The sequence below is a fragment of the Callithrix jacchus genome, chromosome 1 (genome assembly GCF_049354715.1).
Source record: "Callithrix jacchus isolate 240 chromosome 1, calJac240_pri, whole genome shotgun sequence".
In the NCBI taxonomy this organism is placed as follows: Eukaryota; Metazoa; Chordata; class Mammalia; order Primates; family Cebidae; genus Callithrix; species Callithrix jacchus.
Window position 1 is genome coordinate 14,639,067 of NC_133502.1, and position 18,374 is coordinate 14,657,440.

General features: G+C 44.4%; 1 protein-coding gene across 50 annotated transcripts in view; it reads right to left on the reverse strand.

Moving 5' to 3' along the window:
- Positions 1-18,374, reverse strand: part of DOCK9 (dedicator of cytokinesis 9) — a 295,684-nt gene that overhangs the window by 156,674 nt on the left and 120,636 nt on the right. For all 50 annotated transcript variants that reach the window (XM_054245273.2, XM_054245030.2, XM_054244912.2 and 47 more), the window contains exon 2: positions 9,524-9,640. In XM_054245273.2, coding sequence (XP_054101248.1) covers positions 9,524-9,640 — 117 coding nt within the window. The remainder of the gene's footprint in view (positions 1-9,523; positions 9,641-18,374) is intronic.

Below are 18,374 nucleotides of genomic sequence, written 5' to 3' on the forward strand. Positions count from 1 at the left end.
GAGGAATAACATGGGGAGAAATGCCAGATATAGGTGACTGGGGGATGAAGGCAGCAAACCACATTGCCATGTATGTAACTATGCAACAATCCTGCATGTTCCACACATGTACCCCAGAACCTAAAGTGCAATAAAATGTGTGTGTGTGTGTGTGTGTGTGTGTGTGTGTGTGTGTGTGTTTATAAAATTTAAAAAAAGAACTTCCAAGGAGAGGATAGGTCCCAAGCCAGGAGCCTGCCTGTGGAGGAGACAGGAACCCACGGAGGCCAGTATGGCTGGAGACTGTGGGTGGTAGGAGAGGCGAGCTAGGAGAAAGCCTGAGAGTGGGAAACAAGATCACAGGGACCCTTGGGTCACCATAAGGCCTTTGCTGGGGGATTCTGAACACAGGAATGATATCCTCTGACTCACTTTTTAAACAATTTATCTGGCTACACTGTTAGGACCAACTGAAAGAGGGCAAGGAGAGAACCAGAAGACTTGGGAGGAGTCTCTGGCGTTAATCTAGGCAAGAGAGACAGACAGCTGTGGCGATGGTCCAGCAGGGGGAGAAGAGGCTGATGACACTTGCTGCCCCTGCTGCCACTCACTCCCCATGGCCTGCTTTCCAAACCCTTACTCACCCAAGCTGCCCCTGCTCCAGGCCAGCCTGATATTAGCTCCCTCAAGCACAGTCTGCTGTGGCTTCTCAATACACGATCCTCTCCTTTCTTTTGGAGCTGGCGGTATTTCTCCCTCCTTAACGCCTCCCGTAAAGACCCTTAGTTCCCTCCCCAGAGACCACATAAAGAGCCCTGCTTCAAAACTCAGACCATATTATCTTCTATCTTCAATCTTTTCTCCATGCCTGGGTTTCATCCTTCTCAGCTCATTCTTGCATTTTCCCAATCCTGGTAAAACCTCCTGTAGATCTTGTCACTGTTCTGAGCCACTCTGATTCCTTCTTTCTGTTTCCAGCTTACTCTAACCTGTATCTCTCCACTCACTTCTTTACCCCTGCCCAGTCACCAACTCCACTGCCCTTTCTCGGGACGACTTCTCCCAGTCGTGGAGAGTGTGTCTGCCCTCTCTGCCTGCAGAGAATGGAACTCTTCTCCATTTCCTGGTTCTTATCCTAACTTTTGTCTCTGCTTCCCCGGCTTTTTCCTAAGTGAAGGCACTAGCCCAGACTTCAGTCCCTCATGCTCTCAGCTCCTTTCACGCCTGTCTCACTTTTCTGTGGGTGAGTCCAGATCTTCCTTTTTAACCACAACTTCTCTCATTTCCAGCCACTTCAAGAGCTGCCAGCAGCTGGGTGTTCCACTAAGCTCTTACACAGTATTTCCACAATAGACTTCCATGAGACAAGATTTATGTCATGACAATGGTCCTAGTTCCCTGCTTATTAATATTATGACACACCTTTATCTCCTCTCCTAAGTTTTGAGCATTTTGAAAGCAGGGATCCTAGTTTATCTTTATGGTTTCCAGTACCTCACAAAGCTGAGTCCTTTCACAAGTCGTTTAAGAAGAAACATAAGTTAAATAAATAAAACATTCTTCAGCTCAGCTGAGCAGTGCTACCTGAAAAGTAAGCTTTTCTTTTTAAGGACTATGTGATAATTTAATAGTCAATTTTACCATTGATCACTATTTCTGGTAAAAGAAAAAAAAAGGCATTATTTGAACTAGAATTAAAATTCTTATATCTTGAAGGTCTGGCAATGTCTATTCAGAATCTTTTTTTTTTTTTGAGACTAAGTTTTGCTCTTGTTGCCCAGACTGGTGTGCAGTGGTACAGTGCACTGCAAGCTCCACCTCCTGGGTTCAAGACATTCTCCTGCCTCACCCTCCCAAGTAGTTGGGATTACAGGCACCTGCCACCATGTCCAGCTAATTTTTGTATTTTTGGCAGACACAGGGTTTCGCCATGTTGGCCAGGCTGGTCTCGAACTCCTGACCTCAGGTGATCTGCCAACCTTGGCCTCTCAAAGTGCTGAGATTACAGGCATGAGCCACCCTGTCTGGCCCAGAAATATTACTTATCCAGTTTTTCAGTTAGGTCTAAGCCTAGACATGAACTAATATCCCAGAAACCACAATGTTCATGGAAACTTACACTGTTGGCCATTGAATTCTGACTCACTTTTCATTAAACAGCCAAAATCAAAGTATTGAGGGGTTTTTTTGGAGGGGTGGGGACTGTATATAAAAAAGTGAGGACAAAACACTGTGAAAATAAACTTTTTTCTTTTTAAAAGGACAGATGGGAAATGAGATCAGGGACTTCCAGGCCTTTGTAAACAGCGGGCATGGCTTCCTCTCCAGGTCAGTGGTTTGTAGATCATTATCAGTCTCATGTAAGTAGAAGAGGAAAAGAACCAGTGGAAAAATAAAACTCAGGATGTTATTGAAAGGGAAATGGAGTAACCACATTTTTCTATACAATGCTGAGAACACTCTACAATTCTCCTGTATTCAAACATTTCCGAAAAGTAAAATTTCTAGGATTGTCAATTCTGAATAATCTTTGGCCTGTACTCCTATCCTTCCTTTTCAGTTCTCTTGCTAAGACATTTATGTTGGGAATACACCATGAGTATTGGTGGGAAAAGCACCTAAGGACTCACTCCTCAATCTGACTTTGCAAACAGTTCTAAGGATGACAACAGTCTCCTACCCATAAACACAGCACAGAAATCCTATGTTTTGAAAACATTGTTATTTTCAAATACAGAAAATACAGACAACATAAAATATACCATCTTAAGCATTTTTAAGTGCATAGTTCAGTGGCATTAAGTACAATCTCATTTTTTGACTGTCACCACCATCCATCTCCAAAACTCTTCATCTTTCCCACTGCGTCTCTGTTCCCACCGAACAGTAACCCCCCATTGCTCCCCAACTCCATCCTAGTAACCACCATTCGACTTTCTGCCTCTCTGAATTTCATTACTTTAGGGACCTCATATATGTGGAACTGAACAGTATTTGTCCTTCTGTGACTGGCTTATCCACTGAGCATAACTCTGTCAGGGCCCATACATCTTGTAACATGAGACAGGAGTTTCTTTCCATTTCAGGCTGAATAATATTCCATTTTATATAAATACCACATTTGGTTTCTCCATTTATCCCTTGATGGACACTTAGGTTGCTTTCACCTTTTGAGTATTGTAAATAATGCTGCTCTCAACAGGGGTGAACAAATCTTTCTTCCAAGAGAGATTTGGAAGAGTCCCTGCTTCCAAGTCTTTGAGGCATATATCCAAAAGTGGGATACAACATGCTTTTGAGATGGGGTCTCGCTCTGTCTCCCAGGCCGGACTGCAGCAGCACAATCATGACTCACTGTAGCCTCAACCTGTTGGGCTCGAGTGATCCTCCCACCTCAGCCTCCTGAGTAGCTGGGACCACAGGTGTGCACCATCATGCACAGCTAATTATTTTTTTTCAGAGACAACTGAATATTTATTTTTGTGCCTTTCTTCTATTTCAAGTCTTCAAAACAAGGCCCTAGGAACCTCCAGATTCAATTAAGCCCCTGGGCTGGGTCCACTGCTACAGGAGCCTTAGGGAGGCTTATACACAAGCTTGGGTTACTCATTCACAATATTAAACCCCAAGACAGAAGATGCAACTAAGCAGAAGTCCCTCCTCCATTCCTCCATGACAGATGCTGATTTCAGGCAAGGCGGCAGCCAGTGTAGAAAACACTGGAATTTCTCCTTGGAACTGAACTGTGATGAGAGGTGACTGCCATGAACGTAACCTACTGTCTTTTCTTTGACCCTTCCTTTCCGGTTTTTGAAGACAAAGCAGATTATTATCTTCTCTGAAGATACATGATAATAATTCCAAAGAAGCGCAAAACACACGCATCTACTACACTGTGCTTTCATCTATTTTGGATCTGGTTCAGTTGGTGGATGAGCTGATTGATACGTTCACCCCAACAGCCAGGTGAACCCATCTCCTTGAGGAAGCCCACTCTATTCTTGGTAGCACGACAGGCCTCCGAGAGATGGAATGGGTGCAAGAACCATGAGATCTCCAGGAAATGCTTCATCGGGAAGGCAATTTCATGAATGAGGTCTTCCAGGCAAATGACACCAAACTCCCCCAGGTGCTCCTCAATTGCTGTGTTGTCTGTCAGACGGATGGTCTCATTCTTGACCTTGGCTTGTCCACATTTCAAAATGAGTTCCCAACCAACTTCAGATTTGGAAATTCCCAGGTCACGTAAGGTTCTACTACAAGCAGCATTTTTAGGCTCTGGGGTGTGATTTTTACAGATATCACTGAAAATTTTCTTTAGGCGAAGTCTTGCAATGGTACTCTGCACCAGTGAAGTCACACCATCAATTCCTTGTCTGTGCACAACAAAGGCCAGGGAATGTTTATCTGGCAATTCCAAGGCATCAGGTTTCATTTCTAGTCGTCTGAGACACACCTTGGTCACATTTCTGCTGCCGCCAATCATGCAGGAATGATTCTAGTCACTTAAACCTGAGCCCTTTTCCTTTCTTCTGCTCCTTTTTTGCCAAAATGGACTAATTCACCTGAGTGGCTTTGAGGACTTGAGAAGTCTTCCTTTTTTTCAGATTTTCTGCAACCAAAGGGATTTTTCTTTGTTCTTGCTCTGCCATGTTTCTAGTACCTAATTTTTTTTTTATTTTTTGTAGAGATGAGGTCTTGTTGTGTTCTCTACGCTGGTCTCGAACTCCTAGGCTCCAGTGATCCCCCTGCATTGGTCACCCAAACTGCTGGGGTTACAGATTGAGCCAACGAACCCGGCCCAACATGCTCCTTTTATTCTTCCATACAAGTTCTATCCTGTTTGTTTACACCAGGTACCAAGGTCTAATTTTTATGAAATATGAATGGTAGCATAAATTGTCTCCCAACATTTTTCCTTAGTACTCACTACCTTTCTCATATTCTACCACTTTACACAGTTGCACAAGCATTAAGAAGCTGTGTAACAAGTCAGGATCCAAGGAGCTTAAAAGCCAGATGAAGGTTCAGCGGGTTAATCACAGGGCAACAATGTCACCCCCAACAGGACCATCTGGTAAAAAGACTTCCCCTTGAAGAAGAATCATGATTGGAAATCAATAGTCAGCTGCCACCTAAATCCCATGTCTCTGATGGAAAAGACAGGTGTCCTGGGCTTGACTTTCAGTTAAACAGAGGCTCAACATGTCTTAAGCAACTTTAATCTAAAGGTCATTACCTCTATCTAACTGCTTGTTAAAGTTTACCTCTAACTTTGTTCATGGAACAAGTAAGTTCTCAGATTTATGCCAAATAAACTGGGTAAGACCACAAAACAATAAGAACAATAAAGGTTTATTAATCACTAGAAAAAAATACTCCTCTCCAGTCCCTGTTTCACCCACACTTTTTAATTTTAGAAATTGCCTACTATGGCCAAACCAAATCATTGATCCTGCAAATATTTTTAGTCACTGGGACTGCCACGTGTTCCAAATAGTATTAATATTTACTTGATGAATGAAAGAAAAACCTAATGCTTGTAAAAACTTTACTAATTATTAAGGTAAGCAATGGGTCTTCAACCATAGCACCTAGCAAGGCAGGGACTGTGTGCATGTGGAGGTGGGTGGGAGGACAGAGACTCAAAGCCAGCCCTCCGCAGGACCACAGCACAGGAGGATACCTGCATGCAAGAAGCCTAAGAAGCAGGCCATGAAGGGCCAAGACCACACACTCAAGGTTTCATGCACACAGTGCAGACAGGCAGTAGGAGAGGAACTGAGAGAGTGGGGGAAAAGAGTCTCTGTGGACTTAAATAGCTTCCGACGATATGGAATTTGGGTCTCAAAAGGGGAAATACCTAGAAGAGAAGATGCTGGTGGCAAGAAAAACCATGACACCAAGGCAGAGATGGCAGAGATCCCCAAGCAACAGGGTCCAACTCTACAAAAAGAAGAGCCATCAGCTAGCGATGCAGGTCCTGTGCCATTTGTGTCCCTGGCCACGGTAGATCACATGTACTTTACTTCATCAATATTTTTTTTATGGAGTTTTGTTCTTGTCGCCCAGGGTGGAGTGCAATGGCACAATCTCGGCTCACTGCCACATCCACCTCACAAGTTCAAGTGATTATCTTGCCTCAGCCTCCAAAGTAGCTGGGATTACAGGCACCGACCATCATACCTGGCTAATTTTTGTATTTTTAGTAGAGACGGGGTTTTGCCATGTTGGCCAGGCTGGTCGCGAACTCCCGACCTCAGGTGATCCACCCGCCTCAGCCTCCCAAAGTGCAGGGATTACAGGCGTGAGCCACCATGCCCAGCCTACTTCATCAATATTCTGATGGCTGAGAACTATTCTTTTGATTTTTAAACATCCACACTTACTTCAGAATAAAGCCTACTCCGTTGTTGTAGTAAATACTCTTCTCTCATCCTTGGGCAACTACATGCAACCCACAGATCTTTTCTTCACACGACTCATTTTTAGAGAACATGAAGATGCCTTCAGGATCTGGCCATTGAAGGCTCCGAATCAACATGTGCCCTACCTAAAACATGTACACAAGCGTCACCACCATCCACGCTGGTATCTCAGTGAATTATCATGTCAAACATATTTGGCAGAAATTTACACCAAGTTCTATTATTTTAATAGTTGACTTATATTGCTTAATGACTTAAGTGCAGAAAATCACCCCTCAGCGTGTACTTTGCTGCTGCCATTTCCTAACCAACTTGGTATTACTTTTCCATAGAAATAAAACCCTTTCACTGATCTAATTTGTTCCCTCTGCCTCTACTAATACAATAATTCTGCTCTAATTCTGCCTAAGAAAACAGAGAGAGAGAGAGAAGGAATATATGGCACTAGGACCTTTCACTTATCCAGCTAATTAGACATGAATAACATCACCAAGACAATTTAGCAAGAAAGCACAGAGTACATGGCCTTACCCGATGAGGAAGTGGGAGTCTGTAAGAAAACAAATAATTGTACTCAAACTTCACTGGGGCCCATCACAATTCCTGTGATGAAGATCAAAGCCCACATTCAAGCTTCTAAATCTCTAGGAAAACTTCCCCCCAAACAGAAACTAATATTTGCTAATCAACTTAGCCAACAAAATGTTAGTGAGTTCTTTGCCTTTCCTAGAATATTTGTGCCTGGTATCACCAGAGTGGTCACAGGCAAAGAGGACACAGACAGTTTCTCAAAGTTCAAACTGTCTGATTCTGCAAATGCTTAAACATCCAGGTATCCTGTTCCCCTGGGATAAAGATGATACTCAACTACCTGTATCCTGTTTCTTTGGTTTGTTTCTTTTTTTTTTTTTTTTTTTTTTTTTTTCCTGAAATGGAGTTTCACTCTTGTTCCCAAGGCTGGAGTGCAATTGCGTGATCACAGCTCACTGCAACCTCCACCTCCCGGTTCAAGCGATTCTCCTACCTCAGCCTCCTGAGTAGCTGGGACTACAGGCATGCACCACCACACCCAGCTAATTTTTAGTAGAGAAGGGGTTTCTCCATGTTGGTCAGGCTGGCCTTGAACTCCTGACCTCAGGTGATCCACCCGCCTCAGCCTCCCAAAGTGCTGGGATTACAGGCGTAAGCCACTGCGCCCAGCCTTGGTTTGTTTCTTAAGCAATTTTGTCTGTCATACAAATAAAAGTTTGCATTCCAGGCTGCAAATTCAAAAAAGTTGTTACTCTAATTAATACCAAGAAGAATATATACTTCCTATTCAGAGAAACTTGAGATAACCTTTAGCTTCCTCAGACAATACTACAGGAAAATCTTGTCAACATGGAGTATAATTTATATTCATTTGATTTTGCTTTTCATTTGTTGCCAAATCACAGGCAAAAGGCATCATTCAGAGGTTCCCACTTATTTGTCCTTTCCTGTGCGGTTTAGTCATGTGACGAAGTATGCAAAGCATGGTGTTTTTGTCATGACCTGAACCATTTACCAGTTAGTTTGGCAGCAATGCCACACGAATGGTGATTTCATTCCCATGGGCGTTCTTTTCTACAGGAAAGAGCTAAAAAATCATCATTTGGGGGCCCATGTATCTCTAATAAGTTAGAGTGAACATTTATGAAAATTCTCACCTCTGTTGTAAGCTGGAGTCACTTAAATCTGGTGGGAAAAAAACTTCAAGGATCATAATTTAGCAATTGCTGTTAACATGTAAGTTTCTAAAGACAACAAAGTATGCACAGAGCTGTATAGAGTGGGTTATGTTCTATGGGTGGGATTAGAAAGAAGGTGTGGGGAGGCTTTTCATGTCAATTACTTCGATATTTCCCTTTATCCTTTTGTACATGGATATAACACTTTTTGAATCAAACAAGAAAGAATCAATGAAGCTTAAAAAAAGATAAGGCAGCTCGGCTCACAAAAGACAGGCTTAAATGGTAACAGCATCAAGTAGAGAATCGTCCAATTACGACCCAAAGAGCATCGAAGGAGAGAAGAAAGAAGTGCCGGGATGAGGTCTCGGGAGAGCAAGGAAAGTAACGAGAACCTCCAAATGGACCAAGGTGACTCGCTGCAAAGCATTTAACTCCACTGGGTTTCCTGAAGGAAGAATGTCATTCTCCCTCCTCAACAGCCTCACAGCTTCTTGTTAGTCTCTTAACCACAGGCCATAGCCTGAGAGCAGCTCACAGCAGGAGCTGTGCCGAGTCCTCCACATTTCTTCCAAGGAATAGCACCCACATTACACTAGAGAGGTAAACTTCAGGACATTCCTGGCTAACCTTCGACCCGTCGCTGGGAGCTTACACACAGTGCACGGCCTCTGAAGGCAGGCTCCCAAAGTGCCATCCTAAGAACTGCATGACAAAATCTTCCACTGCTCCCCAGCAAAGCCCATTGTTAAGATTCTAAGGTACTTAGCCAAAAAGTCTAAATCAAAGCAGGTCTCATAAGACACAGAAGCACTTGTGCCCACTAAGTCAGCCTGGACAGAGTATAGCACTTTTATTCAAGACACACACACACACGCGCGTGCGCGTGTACATTTTTGCATACATATAATTAATATACAAAAATAATACCATTAAAAATTATCAATTCATTGAAAGGCTATAAAATAACTTTTCTCTCTTAAAACATCTTATTTTCATCTTTTAAAATCATAATTAGGCCAGGCACAGTGTCTCACACCTGTAATCCCAGCACTTTGGAAGGCTGAAGCAGACCAATCAGTTAAGGCCAGGAGTTCAGGACAAGCCTGGCCACCATGGCAAAACCCTGTCTCTACTAAAAATACAAAAATTAGCTGGGCGTGGTGGTGCACGCCTGTAATCCCGCCTACTTGGAAGGCTGAAGCAGGAGAATCGCTTCAACCCAGGAGGCGGAGGTTGCAGTAAGCTGAGATAGCTCCATTATACTCAAGCCTGGGTGACAGAGCGAGACTGTGTCTCAAAAAAAATAATAATAATTAACTAACCAAACAATTAATCAATACATAGAAAAATGCTATTTGTCAAGATCAAACACACGGTTCTATGGACAGAAGCAACGTTACTTACCTGAAAGTCATCGTAAGGGAAGAGCAGCATCTCCCGTAAACAGTCGTTCAGGATCTGGGTCTTCTTCTGGACGATGACATTTTCATAGTCGAGTGGCTCAATTAGCTTTGGCTTTGCCTGGAAGGCGAAAAGATAAAGAAGACACTCTCATAAACAAATGCCATTTCTTATGATAAAGAACTTAATATATTCTACTCTTTGTTTTGTATTTTCTACAATTAGAGTATGTTAGTTTTGCTATCAGAAAGAAATAGAAATAAGAGTTGTTTCCAAAGGGACAAAAAATGCTGAATGGTGTCCTGCTATATAGAGTGAAGCTTGTCCACTTATTTAAGCAAAGGGAAAGCTCTGCATTCTGGTGAAGCTTCCAGTCATTTCTTGGGTCATCCCTGACTAAATATGTCCCCTTCCAAGCCTTAGGTTCTGCCAGAGCTGCCCCGATTAGGGGTCCAGCCATGGCATGACAGTCAAGGCCAGATGCCCAGAATGGCTCCAGCCATGATACCATCCCTTCTTGGCTCAGGGCCTAAACATATCCACAGGACTCATTATTTCAGATAAAGCTCCAAGAAACCCTTCTCTGAGTCTCAAAATCTCCTTGCCTCTCCCCAGATATTTATTTTTAATATGTAATACCTAAAGGTAGTAAGATAATGAGCTAAACCCAAACCAAGGCAAGCAGAGGGGTTGGAGTGGAGGCGGGGGGCAGGTACTACTTAAACCAGGGCTCATGGGTGAATCCTAAGGGATGGGGACATCCATCCGTAGCACGCACTAAGCAGGAGAAAGAGGTAACAAGCAAGTAGGAAAAAAGAAAAATACGCCCTTTCTAGCTATTTCCAAAGTTAGACCTCTTGGTTAAAATCTCTTTATCTAGCATCAGTCACTGTCACTCATTTTCCACATGCAAGGCATTGACTGGGCTAGGTTAGGGATAAAGATACGTATTCAACTAACTATACTACAGTATGCCAAATGCCAACATAGGCATATATAAGATGTTATCAGAAGTAACTAAATCCAGGCCAGGCACGGTGGCTCATGCCCATAATCCCAGCACTTTGGGAGGCCAAGGTAGGCAGATCACCTGAGGTTAGGAGTTAAGAGACCAGCCTGGCCAACATGGTGAAACCCTGTCACTAGAAAAAATACAAAAATTATCCAGGTGTGGTAGTGCACGTTTGTAATCCCCGCCACACGAGGGAGATTGAGGCACGAGAATTGCTTGAACCTGGGAGGCGGAGGTTGCAGTGAGCCAAGATCATGCCACTGTAGTCCAGCCTGGGTGACAGAGTGAGACTTCGTCTCAAAAAAACAAAAAAAAAGGAAGTAATTAAGTCCATTATATCAATAGTACTATAAGATTATTTTTGAAACTATTAATAATCATCTGATATATATAATCTCAATAAATGTTTTCTATATTAAAATGACTATATATAAGAAGTATATTAAAGCCATCTTGTATGTGGCATCTAAATTGGCAATTATGACTGAGGCTTGTTATTTGTTTCCAAAACCTGTCTGCTTCCCAATACAGATGGACCACATTTCCCAGCCTCCTCGTGGCTTGGTGCAGACTTGTGACTGTCTTCTAACCAACTGCATTCAAGTGGAAAAGATGTGACCACTGCCTTATCTGGCCCACAAAAGCCTTCCACGTGCCCCCCATTCCCTCTGCAGCCACACACACAGGATCCAACACTGGACTGGGTGGCCCGAGGAAAGGATGGAGCCTAAGATGGAAAGAGTCTGGGTCCTGAATCCTAAAACAGGCACTGAAATGCCCAGGAGCAAGAACTCAAACATGTACTACTGAGATTCTGAGATTCTGGAGTTGTCTGAAGTGGCAGTCAACTTGCTTTACCTATTTGACATACACATGCTCATATTTAACTCCAATTACTTGATTAAACGAGTCTCTATAAAGCTATTTTGACACACTAAGGAAAAACGCAATGCCCAAACAAGTACGCAATTATTATGATTAAGTAAAATATGTGCTATGTGGACAGATTAAAAACATGCAAAATCAAAAGATTAAAGCTATATTGTGAAATGTCAGTAACAGTAAACTGTTTTTACATTCAAAAAAGGCAAAAAAAACTTTATACAAATTATTTTCTAAATAAGAATTTCCACAGAAAATATTTTTCGAAATATTTTAGTTAAAAAAATGATTCACTCCTTTGTTTGTCACACTGTATAGAGTAACCAGTCAATAAATTCTTGTTGGCCAAATGGATGGACGTCGTGATTAATAACATCTTCCTTAGGAACCATAACCATGTTCCTAATAAAACCCAAATATGCACATAGCTTTCTAAAATTCCATTACAAAGAGGTCAGATGGACCAACATTGCAGACTGGGGTAGGCACCACGTTCTCCCTGGCTTACTTGGTGGCTGCCCCATAACCACAGGCCAGGGGACTGTTTCATGACAGCCCAAGGCTGGGCAGAACTGAATCCTCAGCCGGGTGCAGCCCCCTTCACACAGGGCCCTTGGCCCCGCTCACTCCAGGTAAGGCCCAGGATTCTTCAGACTGTCAGAAGGCAGAGGTACATTACGAGCTCTGGACAGGGAGGGGCGTGGAGGGACACTGCTGAGAATGGGCTGTTCCCAGGTTCTAATGCTATTGGGTTTGGGTTTTGTTGTTGTTGTTGGCTTTGTTCCTACGGGAGGGCAGCCAGAAGGCTTTCTGGGAGAGACCCAAGGGCACGCCCTCCAGGAATCTGCACTGGTACCCCTGCAGGCCGCTGTCTAGGGAACCCTGCTGCCACTCCTTCAGCAGCTTCCCCCAGTGGGTGGCTCCCTGCCCACCAGCTCCAGCCCACAGCACCTCAGCAACCTTGGCCACCAGCCACCATCCCTGGGCCACAATCACACTCTACAGCTAGGCTGGAATCTCTGCCTTGGGTTGGGGTAAGAGGCTCTTCCTAGTTTGTTCCTTCCTTGGGGATCTGTCTCTGTTCCTGCATTTGCTATTCCTGTATTCTTAGAGCAGAAGTCGGCAACTCTTCCTGTAAAGGACGTTGCCAGTCTTACAGTTTCTGTCACAACTGGTCAACTCTGCCATTGCAGCACAAAAGCAGCCACAGCAATAAGTAAACACAGGGGCATGGCAGTGTTACAATAAAACTTTTGTCTGTAAAAACAGGCAGCAGTCAGATTTGGTCCAAGGGCAAAGCCTGCTTCAGAGTTATCTTTATCCCCTAGTAGAGTTAATCCCCTTTTGCCAATTTACCAACTTAGTAATTTTTTTTTTTTTTTTTTTTTTGAGACAGAATCTCACTCTGTCACCAGTCTGAAGTGCAGGGGTGTGATCTCGGCTCACTACAACCTCCGACTCCCTGGTTCAAGCAATTCTCCTGCCTCAGCCTCTCGAGTAGCTGGGATTACAGGCACATGCCACCACGCCTGGATAATTTTTGTATTTTTAGTAGAGACGGGTTCCACCATGTTGGCCAGGATGGTCTCAATCTCCTGACCTCATGATCTGCCTGTCTTGGCCTCCCAAAGTGCTGGGATTACAGGCGTGAGCCACCACACTTGGCCACCAATTTAGCAATTCTTTATATTAATTTGGACATATATGATACAGACAACATGTGTACAAGTCAACGTATTGAACAATTTTTTTCACTTGACTAAACTTGGGTTATGTAAAAGATCGGGTAACAAAAATATTCATGGGTCAGTTTCATGTATTTAGGGCACCAAATAATACTTTAGTTAATTAGATGAATTTTTGTTTTCTCCCAAAGGTGTATCTTGGAGATATCTAATGAAAGGGTATGTAATGAAAGGATATGTAATGTTGTGGCTACCATCTTGCTTTTGTGTGACAAAGTATAACTTTCAAGGTGTTTTCACTGATCACAGTCACCACTCAACAACTGAGGCTGGAAACCGAGCATCCCACGTTGAGCTAATTGCTACAAGTGTCCCATTATGTACCCAGCAGGACTGGATTGGGACAGGATGCAGTCTTCTGTCAAACAGAACTCTTTCTTCTCCCATACTGGGCTGCCCTTTGAACAATGTGTGCTCAGCAATACTCAACCACAGTAAATGTGTGAAGGAGAGTTTATAAGGCAACATTTCTGTTGAAGACTGGTCATGCAGGAAAGCCCACGGGACCGACTGAACAATACGATGAATCTGATGGAGGATTAACATGTATCAAGGACTGTGAAAATTTTCAGCTTGTACAAACCCTAACTCAGGTCCCTTAATGAAAGAACTCCTAGTGGCCTCATAGGGCAGAGGTCACAGAGCGGCTGCTCTGTGCTCCGAGGCACATAACTGACTCCAGGGAAAAGGAGTCAACTGGGAGTGGCTCACCTGCTGCCTAAGTGAAGAATAAGGCAAAAAGCTCTTGCTTCGAATACAAACACGGGGCACAATGCCTCATTTCTACAGGTGTCCTTTGATGGGGGAAAGAAAGAAACAATCAGGGGAGAAAGGCTGGAAAATGGAGACTGGTGAGGGAAAGAGGGAAAAGGGAGCAGAAGGAGATGCAGGGGAGGAAAGAGAAAAGAAAGGCAGAGATGGAGGCACGCTGGGGAGGAAACTGAAGACAGAAAAGGAAATGGCAGAGGAGAGGGGCTTGGGAGACTTGGAGGTAGGTGTGTGGGAAGTCACACCACTGTATCTACCAAATTGTGGGTTAAGAGGATAATTGTCTATTTTCAACTTTTCTTTAAACTATGATTCACTGGTGACAGCTGTTCACTGTTCTTCAGCTCTGCTAAGCTTTTCCAGGTGCTGGTGGGGCATGGAGGCGGGGACAGCCCACTAGGGTAGGGAATTGATTGGCCTGCGACATGACTGGTGGCAGGAACGTCACACGAACAGCAAAATGATGTAGGCTAATTAGCAGACTGCCAGTCCCCGCTGTTATTTGTAAGAATGAGGCTTGGCACAGATCTGGCACACAGCCTCTGTCTTAAAGCTATGGCAATATGCTCAAGATCAAGAGTTCTTCCCCTGGTGACAGACTTCCGAGGGAAAAGTTCTACATTTTCTATCTTCAAAAGAAAACCTGAATTAGCCAAACTGACCACGGCTGTCCATGGAGCTCCTCTGGGGCCATCAGCATCATCATGTTTTGAACCCCTGAGAATTCATCAGTTTCAACTGTGAATATTTCAGGATGCTATGTCTCCCTAAGCATGGAGGGGCTTGGCTGACTCCCAAGCCTATGACATTCAGCACATACACACTGGGTGACTGCTGCTTTTATAATCTATAAAAATCTAACTTGGTCTCTACGCAAGTCCTTCAGCTTTCCCCGTCATGTGCAGGCTAAAGTCCTTATCTATAAACATTCATTCCTCAGGCTTCCTGTGAAATCAGAAAGGGAGAAGGCGGTAGTACCTTCAGTTCACAAATAGCCCACAACAGTGGTTCTGAAAAGTGGGCTCCCAGGAACTGGTGATTCAGCATCACCTGGGAACTTGTTACAAATGTAATTTCTGAGGCCCCAGTCCAGAACCGAGTCAGGAGCTCCAGGAGCAGGGACCAACTACCTATGCTTGAACAAGCTCTCCAGGGGATTCTGGAAAAAACCCTGATCAATCATGATGCCCCAAGAACTACATTAGAATTTTCAATTTCAGGGAGGAAGAAGAAACAAGGCTGGTACTGAGCCTCCTCAAGGTTACGGACCCCTTTGAAAGCCTGGATCCTCTCCCACCGAAAACTGTTTACACTGTTTGCTTTCTATGATTGTATACACAGCTTTGAGGGGAAGGCTGTAATTCCCTGGAGTGGTCATGTGGAACCGAGTTGAAGAAGCTCTGGACTAGTGGAAGAGCCAGGCCTGTAAACATTTAGCTCAATGTAGTGAGAGGTACTGGCAGAAGTTAAATGCAGAGCTAAGTTCAAGCTCGTTGCCCTCCGTAGGCTGTAAAGTTTCCTCACTTTACTAAGGAAGGGATGCTTGGACAGTGCGAAGAAGAATGAGAATTCTTCAGGTGGGCAAAGGTTTGAACTACTCTGACAACAGAGCCCCCCTTAGCTAGTTAGATGCAAGGTTTCCAGTTGCACGTTAAGCCCAGGGACCCAGCAAAGAGGTGATGCTGCGTCCACTGCTCCGGACTTGAGCTGGCTTCAGTTACTCCCTCTCCCACCTCTACACCTGTCACAGTCCTACAGCCCCTTGGGGCACGGTCACAAACAAAGCAAATGTGGCAAAAAAGTTTAAAGCAGAGCTGCTCTAGCCCCAGGCAGGCATATAGCACTTCCCACATAACTGGGGTGCCACCTCCCTCCTCCCCATAAAGATGGCCTTTGGCTCCTTGCTGCCATATCCTTCCTTAGCAGCCATCCTGGGATGCCTCTCATGGCAGTCTTTGGCTTGCCGGGACCTGTGAACACTCAGCTCCACTAACAGTGCCTCGGGGCAGGGCTGAGTCTTGTTACCTTTGCCACCGTCCGCGTCCAACTCAGGCCCCGGGAACACGTCCTGTGGGGCTAACAGAGCTTGCCAGGGGTTCCTGTACAGCTCCATTGTTGTTGGGCACCTTGGCTTAGGAAGATTTCCAGGAACACGCCCATTGTGCCCACCCAATGTCATGACACAGAGGATGGGAGGCCATTCAGACATGTTCTGAGGTGTGTGGCCCCAGCACTACTTGGCGGTATGTAAAATTAGTCACTGCACAAACTGAAAACGCCCCCAAACTGCATTGCTCACATACAAAAGAAACCAAACAGAAGCTTTTCCGATCCTAAAATTCCTGTGACATTATCTTCTCGTTGTGGAACTAGAAAAAACTTTTCAGAACTCTCAGTAATAAAATACAAATCTGAACTAATCATGCCAAGGGAAAGACTGCTCTGTTTTTACAATAAAGAACGATACAAAATCATGATCACAGGAAGAGGCAATAAAAGAATACGAAGCCCCAAAGCTGTCGGGAAGTAGTATAGAGGTGCACCAAGAGGTTCGTTGACAAAAATGTATTGTTTCCCTGGATTTCTGGTGTTTACGGCTTGGGTTAGCTTTTTAAAATTTATTTCTTTTCAAATTCTAAATAAATGTTCACTTCCATGCCTTATTTTGTTTGTTGAATGTTAAATAATTTTTCTTAAAGAAGGCCCCTAACATTCTGTAAGCTTTGTCCCTCACAAAACCTGAATCTGCCCTGATAGGGTCATGTGTCCACATGAACGCTGACGGGGACAGGAGAGTGGTTAGGAGAGTTAAGCTGTGCGGTCACGTGGGGCTGTTGCTGGACTCAACGGAGTCAATGCATGGAAAAGGCAGAGCCTGGCATATTATAATAAATGGAGCCATTCATATTAAATATGTTGCTTGCATGACAGGTGTTTTAAAGACAAAAAAAAAAACTTTCCTCGACCTCCAGGAACATACAAAATAAAACAGATAACAACGGCAGGGACATGCACAAAGAAAGACAAATGATGATCCAACATAGAGAAAACTGCATCACAGAGATGACACTGAAGTTCGGGGGCTGAGCCCAAAGGAAACAGACAGCTGCTTATACCGCAGAAGGGACTGAGTATTGCCGCAGTGTGTGCCAGGGAGGACGGAGAAGAACCGCAGCTGGGGTGGGCGGTGGAGAGAAGCACTCCTGACCCCTCCCATCAGGCAGCTCTAAGACAGCAGCAGGATCTTAGATTGTGAAGAAGAGAGAAGGCAGGCAGGACACCCCTCAGGACACTGCTCACACAGGGTTTGTGGCAAGATCAGAATGGCTGGGGAAAAAGAGTTCCTCATCTCAAGCGACAACACGGGCGCAGGTGAATCACTGATACCAAGGCCCCGCCAGTCCCCATCTACTGAGCGCGGCAGCAGGCAGCATAGCGTGCCTCCAGCAAGCACAATTCCCTATGGCTCTCATGGGGGACAGCGAGCAGGACCCCACAATGCCCCACCGTGAACCCCTCCTTGAAGCTCTCGGACCTCCCTCCCTCCCACAGAATTTGCTGCTTAGGATCTGGTGGCCCAACATCATGCAAACTGAAATTCCAGATCAAAAAAAAAAATCAGAAGCAGGAAATGTTCTCAGCGCCAGGAAAATGAGATTCCTCTGGATCCAGCAGACCTGCACAACGTTCGCCCACAACTGAGTTCAGCTCTGACCAAACGTACGAAACCTCGAAAACCATGGGAAGAGCTAAGCTCCAGAGAGCCGAGTAATTTCACTGCTCTTCCCTAGACGTGATAGCTTCACATGAACTTTCCAGTCATTTCTTGCCCTTGTGTCTCTGGTCATTAAATGTTAACAAGAGCTGAAATCCCGAATGCCACTTCTTGAAATAGCAAACTAAATGGCAACTCTTGGAGCTATTTTAAGAAATGAGAAATTTGTCCTTTCTACTTATAAATAATTTAGGACTTCCTTGATTTATCTGCATGGCTGTAAAAGCTACTTGATAGATTGAGATAAAGCTGGTCCATTTTCAGAGTGCTTCTCAACATTGCCAACAGGACACCAGCACTGTTGCTGGTGATGGGAATGGGGACATGGCAGCTTGCAATAAAAAGGGCCTTCTGAAGCCACGTGCTCACAAGTGTGGGCCACACGAGCCTTCCTGCACTCCCACTGTGCACACGACTCTCAGTACGTAGCCCCGCCAGGAACTTCTTGAAGTTGTCAAATTTGCAGGAAGGATCCTCGTTTTCCTAAAAGTAGAGTGGGCACAGAAAAGTAACAGTCGCCTCCCTTCGTTGTGCACACACGTGATTAGCAGTACGTGTTCCCTCTCTCCACAGGTATTCATGGAGCTGGTTCACATGCACTGTGCCAAAGACATCAAGATAAAAAGAACACATCCCTGCCCCAGAGAGCCGGCAGTCAGAGAGAAGGTACGT